Source organism: Manis pentadactyla, chromosome 9, assembly GCF_030020395.1.
Source record: "Manis pentadactyla isolate mManPen7 chromosome 9, mManPen7.hap1, whole genome shotgun sequence".
NCBI lineage: Eukaryota > Metazoa > Chordata > Mammalia > Pholidota > Manidae > Manis > Manis pentadactyla.
In genome coordinates, this window is record NC_080027.1 from 49945563 (window position 1) to 49965736 (window position 20174).

At 37.1% G+C, this 20174-nt stretch overlaps 1 protein-coding gene across 3 annotated transcripts in view; it reads right to left on the bottom strand.

The window, feature by feature from the left end:
- SBF2 (SET binding factor 2) overlaps nt 1-20174 on the bottom strand; it is a 558284-nt gene that overhangs the window by 115776 nt on the left and 422334 nt on the right. For all 3 annotated transcript variants that reach the window (XM_057507357.1, XM_057507356.1, XM_057507359.1), the window contains one exon: nt 5908-5976. In XM_057507357.1, coding sequence (XP_057363340.1) covers nt 5908-5976 — 69 coding nt within the window. The remainder of the gene's footprint in view (nt 1-5907; nt 5977-20174) is intronic.

Consider the following 20174-nt stretch of genomic DNA (forward strand, 5'->3'; position numbering starts at 1 on the left):
ACAATACCAAATGAGCAGTCTAAACTCACAATTAAAGAAACTAGAAAAAGAACAAATGAAACCAAAATTAGTACAAGGAAGGACATAATAAAGATCAGAGCAGAAATAAATAAAAGAGAAGAATAAAACAATAGAATAAAAAACAGTGAAACCAAGAGCTGGTTCTTTGAGAAAACAAACAAAATAGATAAACCCCTAGTAGACTTACCAAGAAAAAAAGACAGAGTACACAGATCAGAAAAAGGAATAGTCACAACAGATACAAAAATACAAATAATTATTAGAGAATTATATGAAAAATTATATGCCAATAAATTGGGCGACATAGAAGAAATGGACAAATTCTTCCAAGATTAACCCAGGAAATCTGAACAGACCAATTACCATCAATGAAATTAGATTGGTAATCAAAAAAATTCCCATTAACAGAAGTCCAGAAGCAGATGGCTTCACAGCTGAATTCTACTAAAGAGTTAAAAAGAGATAACACCCACTGCTCTTAAAGTATTCCAAAAAGTAGAAGAGGAGGGAATATTTCCAAACTCACTCTATGAGGCCAGCAGCACTCTAATACAAAAACCAGACAAAAACACTACAAAAAAAGAAAACTATAGACACTGATGAACATAGATGCAAAAATCCTCAACAAAATATTAGCAAGCCAAATAAAAAAATGTATTAAAAAGAGCATTCATCATGATGAAGTGGGGTTTATTCCAGGGATGCAAGGATGGTACAATATTCATACATTAATCAATGTGGTACGCATTAACAAAAAGAAGGATAAAGTCCACATGATCAGCTCAATAGATGCTGAAAAAGCATTTGACAAAATTCAACATCCATCCATTATAAAAACTCTCAATAAAATGGTTATAGAGGGTACACACCCCCACATAATAAAGGCCATATGTGGCAAACCCACAGCTATTGTCATACTCAATGGCAAAAAGCTGAAAGGTTTTTCTCTCAGATCAGGAACAAGACAAGGATGTCCACTTTCACCACTTTTATTCATAATACTGGAAGTCCTAGCCATGGTGATCAGACAAGACAAAGAAATGAAAGGCATCCAGACTGGTAAGGAAGAAGGTTGTTACTATTTGCAGGTGACATGGTATTATACATAAAAAGAACCTCTAAAGACTCCATAAAAAAATACTAGAACAACTGGATTCAGCAATGTTGCAGAATACAAAATCAATACACAGAAATCTATTGCATTCCTATGTGCTAACAATGAACTAGCAGAATGAGATTACAGAAAAACCCATTGACAATTGCATCAAAATTGGGATAACCTAGGGATAAACCTAACCAAGGAGTTGGAAGACCTGTACTCTGAAAAGTATGAGATACTCATGAGAGAAATTAAAGAAGACACAAATAAATGGCAATCAATCCCATGCTCATGGATAGAAATAATTAATATTGTCAAAATGGCCACCTTGCCCAAAGCAATGAACAGATTCAATGCAATTCCTATCAAAACACCAATGGCATTGTTCAGTGAATTAGAGCAAATAATCCTAAAATTCATATGGAATCAAAAAAGGCCTTGAATACCCAAATCAATGCTGAGAAAGAAAAAAGCAGGGGATATTATGTCCCCTAACTTCAAGCTATATTACAAAGCTACAGTAATCAAAACACTTTGTTACTGGCACAAGAAAAAACCCATAGATGAATGGAATATAATAGAGGGCTCATCTATAAACCCATGCATATATGGTCAATCAATATATGGTAAAGGAGCCATGAATATACAATGGGGAAAAGATAGCCTCTTCAATAACTGGTGCTGGGAAAACTGGACAGCTGAGTGTAAGAGAATGAAACTGGATTACTGCCTAACTCCATACACAAAAGTAAACTCAAAATGGATCAAAGACCTGAATGTAAGACAAGAAACCACAAAACTCTTAGAAGAAAACATAGCCAAAAATCTTTGAACATATGCATGAGCAATTTTTCCTGAACTCATCTCCTCAAGCAAGGGAAACAAAATAAAAAATGAACAAGTTGGAGTACACCAAACTAAAAAGCTGCTGCGCAGCAAAGGACACCATCAGCAGAAGAAAAAGGCAGCCTAGTATGGTAGAATACATTCATAAATAAGTCCTCCAGTAAGGGGTTAACATCCAAAATATTTAAAACACTCACACGCCTCAACACCAAAAAAGCAAATAACCTGATTACATAATGGACAGAGGACCTAAACTGACATTTCTCCAAAGAAGAAATACAGATGGCCAATAGGCACATGAAAAGATGTGCCATATCATTAGTCATCAGGGAAATGCTAGTCAAAACCACAGTGAGTTATCACATCACACCTGTTAGAATGGCCACTATCCAAAAGACAAGAAATAACAAGTGCTGGCAAGGATGTGGAGAAATGTGAACCTTCCTACCCTGTTGGGAGCATGTAAGTTGGTACAACTGCTGTGGAAAGCAGTAAGGAGGTTCCTCAAAAAACTAAAAATAGAAATACCATTTTACCCAGTAATTCCACTTCTAGGAATTTACCCAAAGAAAACAAAATCCCTGATTCAAAAAGATATATGCACTCCTACATTTAACGCCACATTATTTACAATAGCTAAGATAAGGAAGCAACCTAAATGTCCATCAATAGATGAATGGATAAAGAAGATGTGGTACATATACCCATTCCACCTCTTTGGTTAGGTTTATCCTAGGTTATCCCTTTATTATTTGGCCGTAATAAAGAAAGATATCCTGCCATTTGCAGCAACATGGATGGATCTAGAGAGTATTATGCTTCATGAAAGAAGCCAGGTGGAGTAAGACAAATACAAGTGATCTCACTTATTTGTGGAATCTAAAAACAATGCAAAACAGAATGAACAAAACAGCAGTAGACTCATAGACAGTTAGAAGTGACTAGTGGTTACTACAGGGAAGGGCTAGGGTGGGGGGTGGGAGGGTGAGAGGGATAAAGGGGCACAAAAATTCTCAATCAAAATATAAGGTGCCCACGGAGATAGCCGTACAGCACGGAGAATATAGTCAATGATTTGTATCATCTTATGTTGACAGATAGTAACCGCACTAGCTGGGGTGAGGACTTAATAATATGAGTAACTGTTGAACCACTGTGTTGTATATTTGAAACCAAGATAAGGTTGTGCATCAATGATACTTCAATAAAAGAAATAATCAATAGCCCTAAAGAAAACTTCTAACAACATGGGTAAACTTCAAATACATTATGCTCAGTGAACAAAGTCTGACATAACAGAACATACATTGTATGATTCCATTTATACAAAATGTCCAGAAATGGAAAATTTAGAGATAGCAAGTGGTTGCCTGGGAATGGGGAGTGACTATAAATGGGTATTAGAGTTCTTTTTGGGATGATGGAAATCAGATGGTGGTGATAGTTGTACAATTCTGTGAATATACTAAAAATCATTTAAATATGTACTTAAAATGAGTGAATTTTATGTTATATAAATTTTACCTAAATAAATTTGTTCATAAAATTAATCTATGTGGCTAGATACTAGAAAAGATATTTTTACATGCTGAATGAAATGAAATTTTGAAGAGGAAATCTATTTCTACTAAGATTAAGAGCCTGAATAATGCTCTTATACTGAAGTAATACCTATCTTGGTCTATAAAATACCCTTACAGTACCATCTGCATGTGGGAGATCTTTGGAATTTTGGAAGGCATCACTTCAGGGTGATTGAATTTAAGGTAAATGGGGGTATTTCTATTTCCTCCCAGGGTAAACACAAACTACAATGGGTACCAAAGGAGAAAGAGTCAGCTCTTCTGGAGGTCATTTGAACATCAGGAACCAACAGATGTACCTCAATGAAGTAAATGAAGGTTTACCGTGTTGTGAGAGATTCCAGCACACTCTCCAAATTACCTGGATTATTAAGAACTTCAACAGGGTGACCCTAACTAAGGTATATGGGTCATGGAGGTGAAGGCATAAAACATTTTTCTTTCTGACTGCTGCTCTGTTGACCTCAGTGACTTTAGGCCCATAGATAAATCCTAATTCAAAGCCTTCCATAAACTTCTTCCCTAGCTTCCACCACAGTATAAGGGCTGGTCCCTATAGTAAACTCCTTACTTCATATACTCATGGTGCTTCTGATATTATGAACAAACCCTCACTAATACACACTATAAAATGGTTAAATGGCCCAGCTTGAAAAAAAAATTGTAAGTGACTTGGGTCACTTGAACAATTGAATTTCTACTGTCAATTCTTATTTTCCCTATGCATTTCTACATAATATCTAAGTTTAAAAAATATCTTAGACATTGAAAGTGGGGAAGATTTTAAATGCATTCTTTAATAAATGCCCACGTGAAGGCCCACATGAAGGCCAGTTAGAAATAGGACTGAGCTTTTTGGCTGCTCTGAGATATGGAGACAAACTTCCTAGGTGGCTAAGGACCCAGGAGAGCCTGGCCTATTTTTGTAAGTGTTTTCATGCTAGCAGGGGAATGAGATGAAGGCCTAGTGAGTTCAGAGAGGACTAATATGTATGTACTGAAGGAAAATGGGTGGGCCTGGAGCTGAGCTTACGCTGGCAGGGGAAGACTAAAAGATGATGGTGCGAGCTCTGGCCAGTTGTCATTAGTTTCTAAGCCCAGAATTAATTTGTTTGACATTTTTGTGATTTGTCCTTGTTTCCTGAGCATGCTCAGTATGACTTGCCAGTTCTCAGAAGTGTGAACCTCATAAATCACACTTTCTGCTTTAGAAGAGGATGGAAAGCTAAATAGGAAAAAAGAGGAACATGCATTGACTTAGCAGCAGAGAAAGAGTTCTTGATTATGGAGAATCTTTGGGCTAAGACCTTTAACTCAGAGCCTATGGACAGACTATTTGAAGTAAAGTTGTTTTAAAAAACTGGCCTTATCAATAAGTATTTGTTGAGCACCTACTAGATGCAGGAAGGTAGTTAGGCCTCATTAGTCAGAAATGGTGGATGAAACAAAAAGGATGGGCAGAACAAAAAGGTATGAGAACACTTGTCAGCATTAAAGGCAGGGTCGTTTCATGGCGAGGACTCCGCCTGAGGCCCTCCCTATGTGTCTAGTTCTCTACTGAAAGAGACGTGGGAACCCTTAATAAGCTCTCCTGATTTAAAGCCCATGAAACATGGAGCTTAAGCCAGAGGTCCTTCCATACCACCTTCCTTGAAGTCCTGGGCCTCCTGAAGCTAACTGTGAGTCAGCCTAACTGTCACAGGCTTATTGTTTTCTACTGCACATTTCAGATGGATGTACTAAGTGTACTACTGTTCAGAAAATGGCTACTTAATTCCTTAAAGTCCTTCATAGGAAAAGAGAATAAAAAGAATTTGCCGGATCTGTTTGCCCATAAGAACTAATCTCTTTATGAAAAGGTATGGATAGGAGAACTCTAATAAACTACAGAACTAGGAAAATCACTGAACATTCTAGAATATTCTCAGAATGTTCACAGAAATTGCCAATGAAGTTAAGCTCTAATTTATTTTGTTTGTTAATTTATTCATTCAACAAATATTTACTGACTGACATTGGGATATAGCTGCAAATAAGACAGACAATATTCCAGCCTCATGGGATTTACTTTCTGTAGTGGGGGAAAACAGTCAAATATAAACAAATCAATACACAATGTAACTGCAGGTGTATAAATTGCTATAAATAATAATAAAGCAGAGATGGAATGGGTGGCATTCTATGTTAGGATATGATTTAACATTATGTGTTATAGATGTTATAGATGATATAATGAATATAACTACACATGTCTTGGATATACTTAAGGGGGCAAGATTCATGCAGTTCCATGATAAATCAAACTGTATATATTTATATAAATCATAGCGAGCTTATGTGTAGACCAAAGAAACTCACCCTATAGAAGGCACTGGTCAAAGGGAGCAATGCTGCAGCAATGTTAAATTCCTCTAAACTTGAACAATCCTTAAACAAAACAAAGAAAATTGAGCATTAGGACCTTTACCAGAAATCACAACATATGGAAACAAAAACCCAAGATACATTGTTTATTGTCCTATGGGGTCTTTACTTTTATTCCAAATTGTCACTAAGGCTTACTTGGGTAGATTAGGAAAAATATCCTGTCCTTGAAACACATTCTTTTTTTTTTCTTAGATTCTCTTCTTTTATTGAAGTATAGTTGACATACAATCTTATATTGGTTGCAGGTGTACAAGAATAGTAAGTTGAAAATTATATATATTATAAAAAGCTCACTGTAGCTGTACCACACAGAGCTATTAAATTACTATTGATTATATCTCCTATGCTGTACTTTTTAGTCCTATGACTTACTTGCTTTATAATTAGAATTTTGAACCTCTTTATCCCCTTTACCATTTTGCCCATCCTCTACTCCAGTTTGTCTCAGTATTTAGGAGTTTATTTCTGTTTTGTTTGCTTTTTTGTTTGTTCATTTGTTTTCTTTTTTATATTTCACATATAAGAGAAATAATATGGTGTTTGTCTTTCTCTATCTGACTTATTTCACTTAGCATAATAACCCCTAGGTCCAACCACACTGCTGAAAATGGCAAGACTTCACTCTTTTTCATGGCTCAGTAATATTCATTGTGTATATGTACCACATCTTCTTTAGCCATTAATCTATTGATGGACATCTTGGTGCTTCCATAACTTGACTATTGTAAATAATGCTGCAATAAACCTAGGGGTGCACATACCGTTTTTTAAAATTAAGATATCATTGATATACACTCTTATGAAGGTTTCACATGAGCAACATTGTGGTTACTACATTCACACATTATTATCAAGTCCCCCCAACACCCCATTGGAGTCACTGTCCATCAGTGTATTAACATGCCACAGAGTCACTATTTGTCTTCTCTGGGGTGAACACATCTTTTCAAATTAGTGTTTATGTTTTCTTCAGGTAGATATCCAGAGGCAGAATTATTGGGTCATGCACTATTTCTATTTTTAGTTTTTTGAGGGACCTCCAAACTGTGTTCCACACTGGCTGCACCATTGTACATTCCTGCCAACAATGCACAAGGGTTCCCTTTTCTCCACAACTTCATAAATACTTGTTTTTTTCTTGTTGTTTTGGTACTGGCCATTCTGACTGGTATAAGGTGACATTTCATTGTAGTTTCAATTTACATTTCTCTAATGATTAGTGATATTGAGAATCTTTTCATGTGTCTGTTGGCCATGTGCATGTCTTTGCAGAAATGTCCATTCAGATTCTGTGCCCAATTTTTAATCAGATTATTTATTCTTTGGTGTTGAGTTGTATAAGTTCTTTATATATTTTGGATATTAACCCCTTTTCAGATATACTATTGGCAAGTATACTTTCCCATTCAGGAGGTTGCCCTTTTGTTTTTGCTGGTTTCCTTTACTGTAAAGAAGATTTTGTTTTACATAGTCCCACTCCTTTATTTTTGCTTTTCCCCCCGCTTGCCTGGGGAGACATATCCAGAAAAGAATTGCTAAGGCCTATGTCCAAGAATTTACTGCTTATGTTTAATGGTTTCAGGTCTTACATTTAGGTCTTTACTCCATTTTGAGTTTATATTTATGTATGGTTTAAGAAAAGTGGTCCAGTTTCATTCTTTTGCGTGTAGTTGTCCATTTAATGAAGACACTGCCTTTTCCCCATTATATATTCTTGCCTCCTTTTCTGAAGTGTATTCTTTAAGAAATGAGATAAAAATATATTTGAGAAAGATGTTGTCATAATCTATAACTGAGCAGCTACTTTTATTTTCCTGTTTGACAAGAATTGCATTGAAAACTGTGTAATTTATAAAAAAGCTGTATTGGTGGAGGTTTTAGTATATTTAATTACTGTATTTCATTGACTCTAAGACACATATTTTTTTTACATTTAAACTTCTCTTTTTAATTTTTTTACTATTTTATTTTATATCTTATTAAGGCATTATTGATATACACTCTTATGAAGGTTTCACATGAAAAAACAATGTGGTTACTACATTCTCACGTTATTGTGTGCCTCCCATACCCCATTGTAGTCACTGCCCAACAGAATAGTAAGATATCACAGAACCACTATTTGCCTTCTCTCTGCTATACTGTCTTCCCCATGATCACCCCCCAACGATGTATGCCAATCATAATACCCCTCAGTCCCCTTCGCCCTCCCTCCTGACCTGCCTTACCCCACCCCTCCCCTTTGGTAACCGCTAGTCCCTTCTTGGAGTCTGTGAGTCTGTTGCTGTTTTGTTCCTTCAGTTTTGCTTCGTTGTTATATTCCACAAATGAGGGAAATCATTTGGTACTTGTCTTTTTCTGCCTGGCTTATTTCACTGAGCATAATATCCTCCAACTCCATCCATGTTGTTGCAAATGGTAGGATATGTTTCTTTCTTATGGCTGAATAGTATTCCATTGTGTATATGCACCACCTCTCCTTTATCCATTCATCTACTGATGGACACTTAGGTTGCTTCCATATCTTGGCTATAGTAAATAGTGCTGCAGTAAACACAGGGGTGCATATGTCTTTTTGAATCTGAGAAATTATATTCTTTGGGTAAATTCCTAGGAGTGGAAATCCTGGCTCAAACAGTATTTCTATTTTTAGTTTTCTGAGGAACCTCCATATTGCTCTCCACAATGGTTGAACACAATGGTCCTCCACCAGCAGTGTAGGAGGGTTCCACTTTCTCCACATCCTTGCCAGCATTTGTTTTTCTTAGTCTTTAAGATACTGGCCATCCTAACTGGTGTGAGGTGATATCTCATTGTGTTTTTTATTTGCATTTCCCTGATAAATAGTGATGTGGAGCATCTTTTCATATGCCTGTTGGCCATCTGAATTTCTTCTTTGGAGAATTGTCTACTCATATCCTCTGCCCATTTTTTAACTGGGTTATTTGCCTTTTGGGTGCTGAGGTGTGTAAGTTCTTTATATATTTTGGATGTTAACCCCTTGTCAGATATGTCATTTACAAATATATTCTCCCATACTGTAGGATGCCTTTTTGTTCTGTTGATAGTGTCCTTTGCTGTACAGAAGCTTTTTAGTTTGCTGTAGTCCACTTGTTCATTATTGCTTTTGTTTCCCTTGCCTGTGGAGATATGTTCATGAAGAAGTTGCTCCTGTTTATATTCAAGAGAGTTTTGCCTATATTTTCTTCTAATAGGTTTATGGTTTCATGACTTACATTCAGGTCTTTGATCCATTTCAAGTTTATTTTTGTGTATGAAGTTAGACAATAATCCAGTTTCATTCTCTTACATGTAGCTGTCCAGTTTTGCCAACACCAGTTGTTGAAGAGGCTGTCATTTCCCCATTGCATATCCATGGCTCCTTAATCGTATATTAATTGACTATATACGCTTGGGTTAATACCTGGACTCTCTATTCCGTTCCACTGGTCTATGGGTCTGCTCTTCTGCCAGTACCAAATTGTCTTGATTACTGTGGCTTTGGAGTAGAGCTTGAAGTCAGGGAGTGTAATTCCCCTCAGCTTTATTCTTCCTTCTCAGGATTGCTTTGGCTATTCAGGGTCCTTTGCAGTTCCATATGAATTTTGGAACTATTTGCTCTAGTTCGTTGAAGAATGCTGTTGGTATTTTCATAGGGGTTGCATTGAATCTGTAGATTGCTTTAGGCAGGATGGCCATTTTGACAATATTAATTCTTCCTATCCATGAGCACGGGATGTGTTTCCATTTATTGGTATCTTCTTTCATTTCTCTCATGAGTGTCTTGTAGTTTTCAGAGTATATAGGTCTTTCACTTCCTTCGTTAGGTTTATACCTAGGTATTTTATTCTTCTTGAAGCAATTGTGAATGGAAATGTTTTCCTGATTTCTCTTTCTGCTAGTTCATCATTAGTGTATAGGAATGCAACAGATTTCTGTGTATTAATTTTGTATCCTGCAACTTTGCTGAATTCAGATATTAGATCTAGTAGTGTTGGAGTGGATTCTGTTGGGTTTTTATGTACAATATCGTGTCATCTGCAAACAGTGACAGTTTAATTTCTTCTTTACCAATCTGGATGCCTTTTATTTCTTTGTGTTGTCTGATTGCTGTGGTGAGGACCTCCAGAACTATACTGAATAAAAATGGGGAGAGTGGGCATCCTTGTCTTGTTCTCGATCTTAAAGGAAAAGCTTTCAGCTTCTTGCTGTTAAATATGATGTTGGCTGTGGGTTTGTCATATATGGCCTTTATTATGTAGAGGTACTTGCCTTCTGTACCCATTTTCTTGAGAGTTTTTATCATGAATGGGTGTTGAATTTTGTCAAATGATTTTTCAGCATCTATGGAGATAATCACATGGTTTTTGTCCTTCTTTTTGTGGATGGTTTTTCTAATATTATACCATCCTTGCATCCCTGGAATGAATCCTACTTGATCATGATGGATGATCTTTCTGATATATTTTTGAATTCAGTTTGCTAATATTTTGTTGAGTATTTTTGCATGTATGTTCTTTAGGGATATTGGTCTGTAATTTTCTTTTTTTGTGGGGTCTTTGCCTGGTTTTTGTATTAGAGTGATGCTGGCCTCATAGAATGAGTTTGGAAGTATTCCCTCCTTTTCTACTTTTTGGAAAACTTTAAGAAGAATGGGTAGGTCTTCACTAAATGTTTGATAAAATTCAGTGGCGAAGCCATCTGGTCCAGGGATTTTGTTTCTTGGTAGTGTTTTGATTACCAGTTCAATTTCATTGGTGGTAATTGGCCTGTTCAGATTTTCTATTTCTTTCTCGGTCAGCCTTGGAAGGTTGTATTTTTCTACAAAGTTGTCCATTTCTTCTAGGTTATCTGTTTGTTAGCATATAATTTTTCATAGTATTCTCTAATAATTCTTTGAATTTCTGTGGTGTCCTTAGTGATTTTTTCATTCTCATTTTTTATTCTGTTTATGTGTGTAGACTCTCTTTTTTTCTTGATAAGTCTGGCTAGGGGTTTATCTATTTTGTTTATTTTCTTGAAGAACCAGCTCCTGCTTTCAGTGATTCTTTCTATTGTTTTATTCTTCTGAATTTTATTTATTTCTGCTCTGATCTTTATTATGCTCTTCCTTCTACTGACTCATTTTTTCTTTTTCTAGTTTCGTTAATTGTGAGTTTAGACTGTTCATATGGATTGTTCTTCTTTCCTGAGGTAGGCCTGTATTGTAACACACTTTCCTCTTAGCATGGCCTTTGCTCCATCCCACAGATTTTTCAGTGTTGAATTATTATTTTCATTTGTCTCCGTATATTGCTTGATATCTGTTTTTATTTGGTCATTGATCCATTGGTTATTTAGGAGCATGTTGTGAAGCCTCCATGTGTTTGTGGGTTTTTTCACTTCCTTTGCCTAATTTATTTCTAGTTTCATACCTTTGTGGTCTGAGAAGTTGGTTGGTAGAATTTCAATTTTTTTGAATTTACTGAGGCTCTTTTTGTGGCCTAGTATATGATCAATTCTTGAAAATGTTCCATGTGCACTTGAGCAGAATGTGTATTCTGCTGCTTTTGGGTGTAGAGTTCTGTAAATGTCTGTTATGTCCATCTGTTCTAATGTGTTGTTCAATGCCTCTGTGTCCTTACTTATTTCCTGTCTGGTTGATCTGTCCTTCAGAGTGAGTGGAGTGTTGAAGTCTCCTAGAATTAATGCATTGCATTCTATTTCCCCTTTTAATTTTGTTAGTATTTGTTTCACATATGTAGGTGCTCCAGTGTTGGGTGCATAGATATTTACAATGGTTATATCCTCTTTTTTGGATTGACCCCTTTATCATTATATAATGTTCTTCTTTGTCTCTTGTGACTTTCTTTGTTTTGAAGTCAATTTTGTCTGATACTAGTACTGCAACACCTGCTTTTCTCTCCCTATTAGTTGCATGAAATATCTTTTTCCATCCCTTCACTTTTAGTCTGTGTAGGTCTGTGGGTTTAAGTGAGTCTCTTGTAGGCAGCATATAGTTGGGTCTTGTTTTTTTATCCATTCAGTGACTCTATGTCTTTTTATTGGTGCATTCAGACCATTTACATTTAGGTTGATTATCAATAGGTATGCACTTTCTGCCATTGCAGGTTAAGATTCATGGTTACCAAAGGTTCAAGGGTAACTTCCTTACTATCTATGTGTCAAACTTAACTCAGTATGCTATTACAAACACAATCTAAAGGTTTTTCCCCCCTTTTCTTCCTCCTCCATTCTTTATATATTAGGTATCATATTCTGTACTCTTTGTCTATCCCTTTTTATTACCTCTGGTGACAGCTATTTAACCTTAGGAACACTTTTATCTATAGCAGTCCCTCCAAAATACACTGTTGGGATAGTTTGTGGGAGGTAAATTGTCTAAGCTTTTGGTTATCAGGAAATTGTTTAATCCTTCCTTCAAATTTAAATGATAATCTTGCTGGGTAAAGTATTCTTGGTTAGAGGCTCTTCTGCTTCATTGCATTAAATATATCATGCCACTCCATTCAGACCTGCAACGTTTGTGCTGAGAAGTCTGATGATAGCCTGATGGGCTTTCCTTTGTATGAGATCTTATTTCTCTCTCTGGTGCTTTTAATAGTCTGTCCTTATTCTTCATCTTTGCCACTTTAATTATTATATGTCTTGGTGTTGTCCTCCTTGGGTCCCTTGTGTTGGGAGATCTGTGCATCTCCATGGCCTGAGAGTCTATCTCCTTCCCCAGATTGGGGAAGGTTTCAGCAATTCCTTCCTCAAAGACACTTTCTATCCCCTTTTTCTCTCTTTTCTTCTTCTGGTACCCCTATAATATGAATATTGTTCCATTTGAAATGGTCACAAAGTTCAGTATTCTTTCATTCCTAGAGATCCTTGTATCTCTCTGTGCCTCAGGTTCTTTTTATTTCTCTTCTCTAATTTCTATTTCATTTATCATCTCCACTGTATCTAATCTGCTTTTAACACCCTCCATTGTGTTCCTCAATGATTGGATCTCCATCCTAAATTTGTTCCTGAATTACTGAATATTTTTCTGTACCTCCAGGAGCATGTTTATGATTTTTAGTTTGAAATCTCTTTCATGAAGGTTTATTAGTTCAGCCTCACTTGACCCATTTTCTGGTGTTGAGATTTTGCTTTGAACCAGGTTCCTTTGACATTTCATATTTGTATGTGGCGTCCTCTGGCGCCCAGAGCCTCTATTGTATGGAGCTGCTCAGCTCCTGGAGTGATGTCGGGGGTTGCAGAGGAGTGGTGCTGCTGCATGGGGGCAGGAAAGAGCTGTTTCCTTTTTCCCAGCTGCTATGCCTGTTTGCACTGCCAGAACCAGAGGCCGAATACAAAGGTGTAAGCCTCTGTGCTTTTCACTTGTAGCTGCTGTGAGCGGGGCTTCCCTTTGGCTGTCCTGATGCCAGGGCAGGGACTGCCAGTTTGCAAGCCAGGTGAGGCCTGGCTGAGAGGAAGGCACAGCAGGCTGTCTATCATGATGGAGGGCCTTGGAGCTGCGTAGCCACCCAGGGGATAGAGTGCCTGAACATTGTGAAAGTTCCCAACCTGCTGGGCAGAGTGCCCCCAGACAATTTTGTTTACCTGTCCTTTATCCTGAGCAGTAAGCTCTGTGCAATCTTTGCCCCTTTAGAAGTCCTCTCAATTTTAGGATGTCTCTCAGACTGCCTGCCCAAATCAGCTGGATATGGATCCCTGTTTTCCACAAGCAGTTGGAATCTCTGTCTCTGCAGGTATTCCACCTGTCTCAACTTTCCAACCTCACTAATCACCAGACCACCATGCAATGTAGGTTCATGCTCCCAGAGCAGATCTCCAGGACTAGGTGTTCAGCAGTCCCAGGCCTCCACTCCCTCCCAGCTCTGTTTCTCTTCCTCCTGCCAGTGAGCTGGGTCAGGGAAGGGCTTGGATCCCGCTGGCTCAGGCTCATGGCTTTGGTATGTTGCCCTGTTCCGTGAGGTCTGTTCTTTCCTCCAGGTATATGCCGCCTGGCGCAGCCTTCTTTCCTGTTGCTCTTTCAGGATTAGTTGTATTAATTATATTTTCATATTATATGTGTTTTTAGGAGGAGGTCTCTGTCACACCTCTCATGCCAACATCTTTAATCCCCAGGCCCGAGAAGAAGTCCATTTTAACTTCTCTTGAGACTGGGATGCATCTTATAATTGGAAATATTTTTTCTCTCTTAGTGTTACACACAAAAGAGTATTTTGTTTTTGATTAGTCAAGATACATCACTGATGCCAAACCCCATTGGGTGAAATGATATTGGGGAGTGAGATAGTCAGAAAGTCTCAGAGGAAAGGTAAAATGGTGCAGCTGCTAGGTAAAAAGTATGAAAGTTCCTCATAAATTGAAAAATAGAATTACCATATGATCCAGCAATTCTACTTCTGGGTATATATCTAAAACAACAGTGACTTGAACAGATTATTGTACATTCATGTTTACTGAGAGATTGCTCACAATAGAGAAAAGGTGAAAGCTCACAATAGCCAAAAGGTGTGTTATCTCACATTTTATTTGGATAAACAAAATGTGAGATACACACACACACACAGTCCCTTCTTATCCACAGGGGTTATTTTCCAAGACAACCCAGTTGATGCCTGAAACCACAGCTAATACCAAACCCTAAGTATATTATGTTTTTCCCTATATATATACATCTAAGATAAAGTTTTATTTATAAATTAGGTGCAGTAAAAGATTAACAAAAATAACTAAGAATAAAATAGGACAATTATAATCTTAAATAAAAGTCATATGAATGTGGTTTCTCTCAAAATATCTTATTGTACTGCTCTTTTAACCCTTCTTCTTATGATGACCTAAGATGATAAGAATGTCTATGTGGTGAAATGAAGTGAGAGGAATGACATAGGCATTGTGAAGTAGTGTTAGGCTACTACTGATCTGACAATATGTCAGAAGGTGGATGATCTATCTCCTTTCAATCATAGTTGATTGTGGGTAACTGAAACCTCAGAAGGGGAAACCACAAATAAAAGGAAACTACTTTACACACAGAGACACACACACTGCAATATTCTTCAGTCTTAAATAGGAAGGGAATTCCTTAACCTGCTATAACATGGATGATCCTTGAGGACATTTAACTAAGTGGATATGTGTATACAGTTATAAGTTATATTAACCAGTTCTTCCTCTATCTGGCAGTGGGACACAATGTGAGCCATAGAGAGACCAGGACCTGGAATAATGCAAAAGGGCAGCAAAAGGTACCACCTACCTCCTCTTTAGGGGGCCAGTTATAGTAATTAAAGCTATAACCTTAGACAATGTAGCTATCTCCATCAAAATGCAAATTCATCATACATCAATTCATGTTTGTACTAATTGATTTAAACTCACAGAGCTTAGATATCAATTATTCTAATGCAATTCCTCTACTTTTCAGATGAGAAAAAAGAAGCCTACAAGTCAGCCACAGAGCTAGTACTGGAATATGGATTTATCTACCTATCAGTGTGATGCTTTTCCCTCTGCACTCTGCCTTTTGTATTTGATTGCTTTCCTCTTATTCTGGAGGTGAAAAATATGACTTTTTTGAGTGTCTGGCACTAATTTTGGAGTGTGAGTAAGGTAGGACAGAGGAATAGCTTTAATAGAACAGCAGTAGGAGTCTTAGAGCTGCATTAGGACACTGATGCCAGGGACAAGGCCCTTAGACAGGAGGAAGAGCCAGAAGCAAGAGAATATAGATCATAGACAACATTGGCCTATTTCAAGATACTACTAAGGCTTGACAGGGCTGGAGGTAGGAGTGGGCAGGATGTAGTACTACCTTGAGGAAGAAAAGAAGGAAGGTTTCTTTCTAGTCGAGGCCCAATGCTATGGCTTTCACAAGTCATGGCCTCTAATGCTGGGCTTGCTTTTGGTACTATATTGCTGAAAAAATTCTGAGTTTGAATTGCATGCATTGTCAGCTTGAAAAAAACAGTTGTAGATTACACTGAACGTTCAACTCCAAAGCATACTGAGACAATACTGTGTTATAAGACAAATCTCTGCAATAAAGAATCATTCCCATATAGCTAACATTCTCTGACTCAATTTTAAAAAATAATTGAAAGATAGGCTCAAACTTCCTATACTATTCTAACAATAGTACTATTAATTAGTTATCACACTGACAAAATACTTACTGAATATATGAATAAGTGAATAAATAAAGGAGTAAATGCAATGAGAAGAGAAGAATGAGAAAAAGGAGCTAAGGACGGAAACTTGGGAGAGATATATTTATGTAGAAGGAGTAAGAGAAAATCAAGATGGGAAAGGATAATTAACAGACAGCAGTATTATAGATGCCAAGAGAAGAAATAACCAATAGTGTTGAATGCTTCAAAGGAAACTCAGTAAAATTAAGATTGTTCTCTGTCATCTCTATGGGTTTTCTAAAATAATCCCAGGACACAGCAACAAGTGTGCATCATACTTCTCTTCCTGACTTTTCTTCACCCCCTTGCTTAGGACACTGTTCTGCACAAGAATGCCATCCCCTGTGTCCTAGCACATCTGAGTTTCTTTAACAGAAATGCCTCACATATTTCTGAAGTCTGTCATGAGGCCCAAGGCAATAAAACTCAACAGACTTGAGCTGTAATCTTCTCCTAAGGAAATGGTTGGGATGCCAAGATGCCTTTTGACTTTGATTTCACAGCAGGGCTTCATTTGTAGTGATGCTGTCCAAACGTTAAATGACAACAGCTGTGATATGAAGCCCCACACACTCATTTATAAAAATTTCCCACAAATTAAAAACAATTAAACAATGGGGAATTTCAATCCATGACCAATTAGTGGGGAATAGGCAATCATAAACATTTAGGAGCTATTTATTATCTTACAAAATATTTACACACTGTAGTGCATGTCTTAAACCTGAGCACCAGTCAAATGCTGATTGCAAAATATAAATATAAAATTCTTTGCAAATCACTTTAGAGACATTCTAAGTTAATTAGGTTGAAAAATGGAAAAATTTAAAAATAATGAGTCTAGAACTATTGACACAGAATAGCATTCCGGAATAGTGTGGTTATCTGTTGGGGAATCAGTCCATAAATACACATCCTGAAGTCCCCTGTGCTCTGGCCACTTAATAGCAGTGTAGTTACAGACATAGCAGGCAATTTATAAACTTGAAAGGACTTGAATACTTACACATATTTTATTCTGAACTTTGCTACATAGTTTACCTTTGATTTTCCTGCTACAGTTGAACAGTGAGCCCTGCAATCTTAATTTTCCATTACCCTCAATTGCTTCACATTTTTAATCTGTTTACCTTTGAACTGTCATGGCCACCATTCCTACTTCACAAAACTTTGGAACCTCTCAAAAATGATATATTTAAACATTCAAGAAAAAAAATGAGATTGAAAGGTACAATGTCTTACAGAATTAACTTTTATTTAGAGCTTAGATTAGACATAGCTCAGAAAAAATTATTTTGAATCGTCCAAAACATTGAAAACATTAGTATCTTCTATACAGGGACAAAAATTAAAACTACCAAAGCCAAGATATAAAGACATAAAGATACCTCTTTATATCATATTACTCTCCTGCTCAAAAATCTCAGCTATGTTCTGACAATTACAGGATAATAACTGAACTCTTCTGCTAGGCTTGTAAGTTCTCTATGGTGGTGGACCCACCTCCACATCCAATTGATCATATGCCCCTCATGCTATGTGTCCCAGCTCCAGTTAGTCTGCTTTACTTATCACCATCTATTCCACATCATAATTATTCCTATCACATCTAATAACCCTAGGAATACCATTTATTCCTTGTTTTGTCATTTACAGTCTTCTCTGTTGACATTCCCTATGCATGCTCTCATATCCCCAAACATAAAGTAATTAAAATTAATTAATTAATTAATTATTTAGTATTGCCATGACTCCCATTGGGATAGAAGGTGAATGCAAGTTTGACAAATAATATCAACCCTTGTTTTAACTTTTTGAGTGAATGGCCCAACTCTGCTCCTATTTTATTTGCCTGGAAACTGGAACACTGCACCTGACATACAATAATAATAGTTAACATTTACTGAGTGCTTACTAAATTTCAGATGTTTTAAACATTTTTTTGAAGTATCATTGATATATAACTTATGATGGTTTCATATAAACACTGTGGTTTGAGCATTCCCCCTTATTATCAAGGCCTCACTCCCCCTATTGCAGTCACTGTCTATCAGTGTAGTAAGAGGCTATTACAGACATTGTCTTTTCTGTGCTGCACTGCCTTCCCCGTGACCTACCTATATTGTGATTGTGAATTATCCTCTAATCCCCTTCTCCCTTCCTCCCCACCCACCCTCCCCAACCCCTCCCCTTTGGTAACCACTAGCCCATTTTTGGTGTCTGTGAGTCCACTGCTATTTTGTTCCTTCAGTTTTGCTTTGTTTTTGTACTCCACAAATGAGTGAAATCATTTGGTACTTGTTTTTCTCCACCTGGCTTATTTCACTGAGCATAATACCCTCTAAATCCATCCATGTTGCTGCCAATGACAGGATTTCTTTTCTTTTTATGGTTGAATAATATTCCATTGTGTATATGTACAACATCTTCTTTATCCAGTCATATCTTGGCTATTGTAAAAGTACTGCAATCAATATAGAGGTGCATATGTATTTTTGAATGCTAGGCATTATTATCACTGCATTTCATAAGTTTTTTTCCCCTAACTCAAATATAACAAATCACAAGTTCCTCAAAGGCTAGATATTCTATGTTGAGCTTCCAGGTCAGTGACTGGATCAGAGGTCAGCTACAGTGGGAGAGGTCATGTAGATTAAGGCACATATAGAGGTCAACATAGGGGTAAGGTGAAGAGCATCATGAGTATTAGGAGGCCTTGGATATTATATAGACATGGGAGGCAAATTGCTCATGGAAAACAACTAGACAAATCAGGCTTTGGAACTTTGGACTGATCACCAGGGTGCAGATGGAGTGTAAAGGCTAAATTTAGAAGTGAGAAGTTCAGACATGAAAGACTTGAATGAAAAGGAACATTGGTTTCAGTGTGAGGGTCAAGACCATGGATTAATACTGTGGGTGAGATGGTAAAAAGGCAGGGGAAGAGCAGATTGTGGATACACAATATTTGGAGTGTGAACTGGGAATGTGGCAGTTGGAAGAGAGGTAGGAAGCAATACTTAAGAAGGGGGATTATTGCATATTGGAAAGAATAAAGACTTTGGAGACTCACGGGTTATAATTCCACCTCTACCACTTTTTACTTGTATGAATTTAGACAAATTACTTACCTTATTATCTGTAATGTGGGACCCATAATGTCTACCTTACTAGGTTGTTGTGAGACTTAAGTGAAATGAAGGATGGAAAGGACCTTAGTATAAATTCTGCCATATGACATATACCCAGCAAACAGTGAATATTTTTATTACTGGATAGGTTATACAGGCAAGAGCAGAGATGAGGAGTGAATATGATGAAGTCCAAGTAGCTGGGTAAGCATGAGGCAGGGAGAAAGTGTAAGGCAGTAGTCCCATGTGGCACTTGTTCATGTACCCAGAATAGTGGGGTGTAAGCAGAGAATCCTCAGTTCAGGCCTGAGGAAATATAGTACTATCAACTTACTCTAAGTTTCAAAAATAAAATATGTATCTTTTTAAAAATTATAGTATCATTGATACACAATCGTATAAAAGTTTCACATCAGCAACATTGTGGTTTCAACATTCACCCGTATTATCAAGGCCTCACTCCCCCCATTGCAGTCAGTGTCTATCAGTGCAGTAAGATGCTATACAGTCATTAATTGTCTTCTCCGTGCTGCACTGCCTTCCCCGTGACCTACCTATATTGTGATTGCGAATTACAGTGTCCCTTAATAACCTTCTTCCTCCTCACCCACTCTCTGTTTTAAATATATTTTTAACATATTTAAACATAACATTTATTGAGTGCTTATTAAATATCAGATATGTGAATTTACACAAATTATTTCATTTAATTTTTACATCTCTTGGAGGTATGTACTATAATTATGTCCATTTTGTTGATGAAAGAACTAGGTCTCTCAGAGGTTAAATAACTGCCTGAGAGTACATGGTACAAATTCTGGGCAGAGCCAGAATTCAAACCCAGGTAGTCTCACTCTAGTGTTTGTGCTTTGAACCT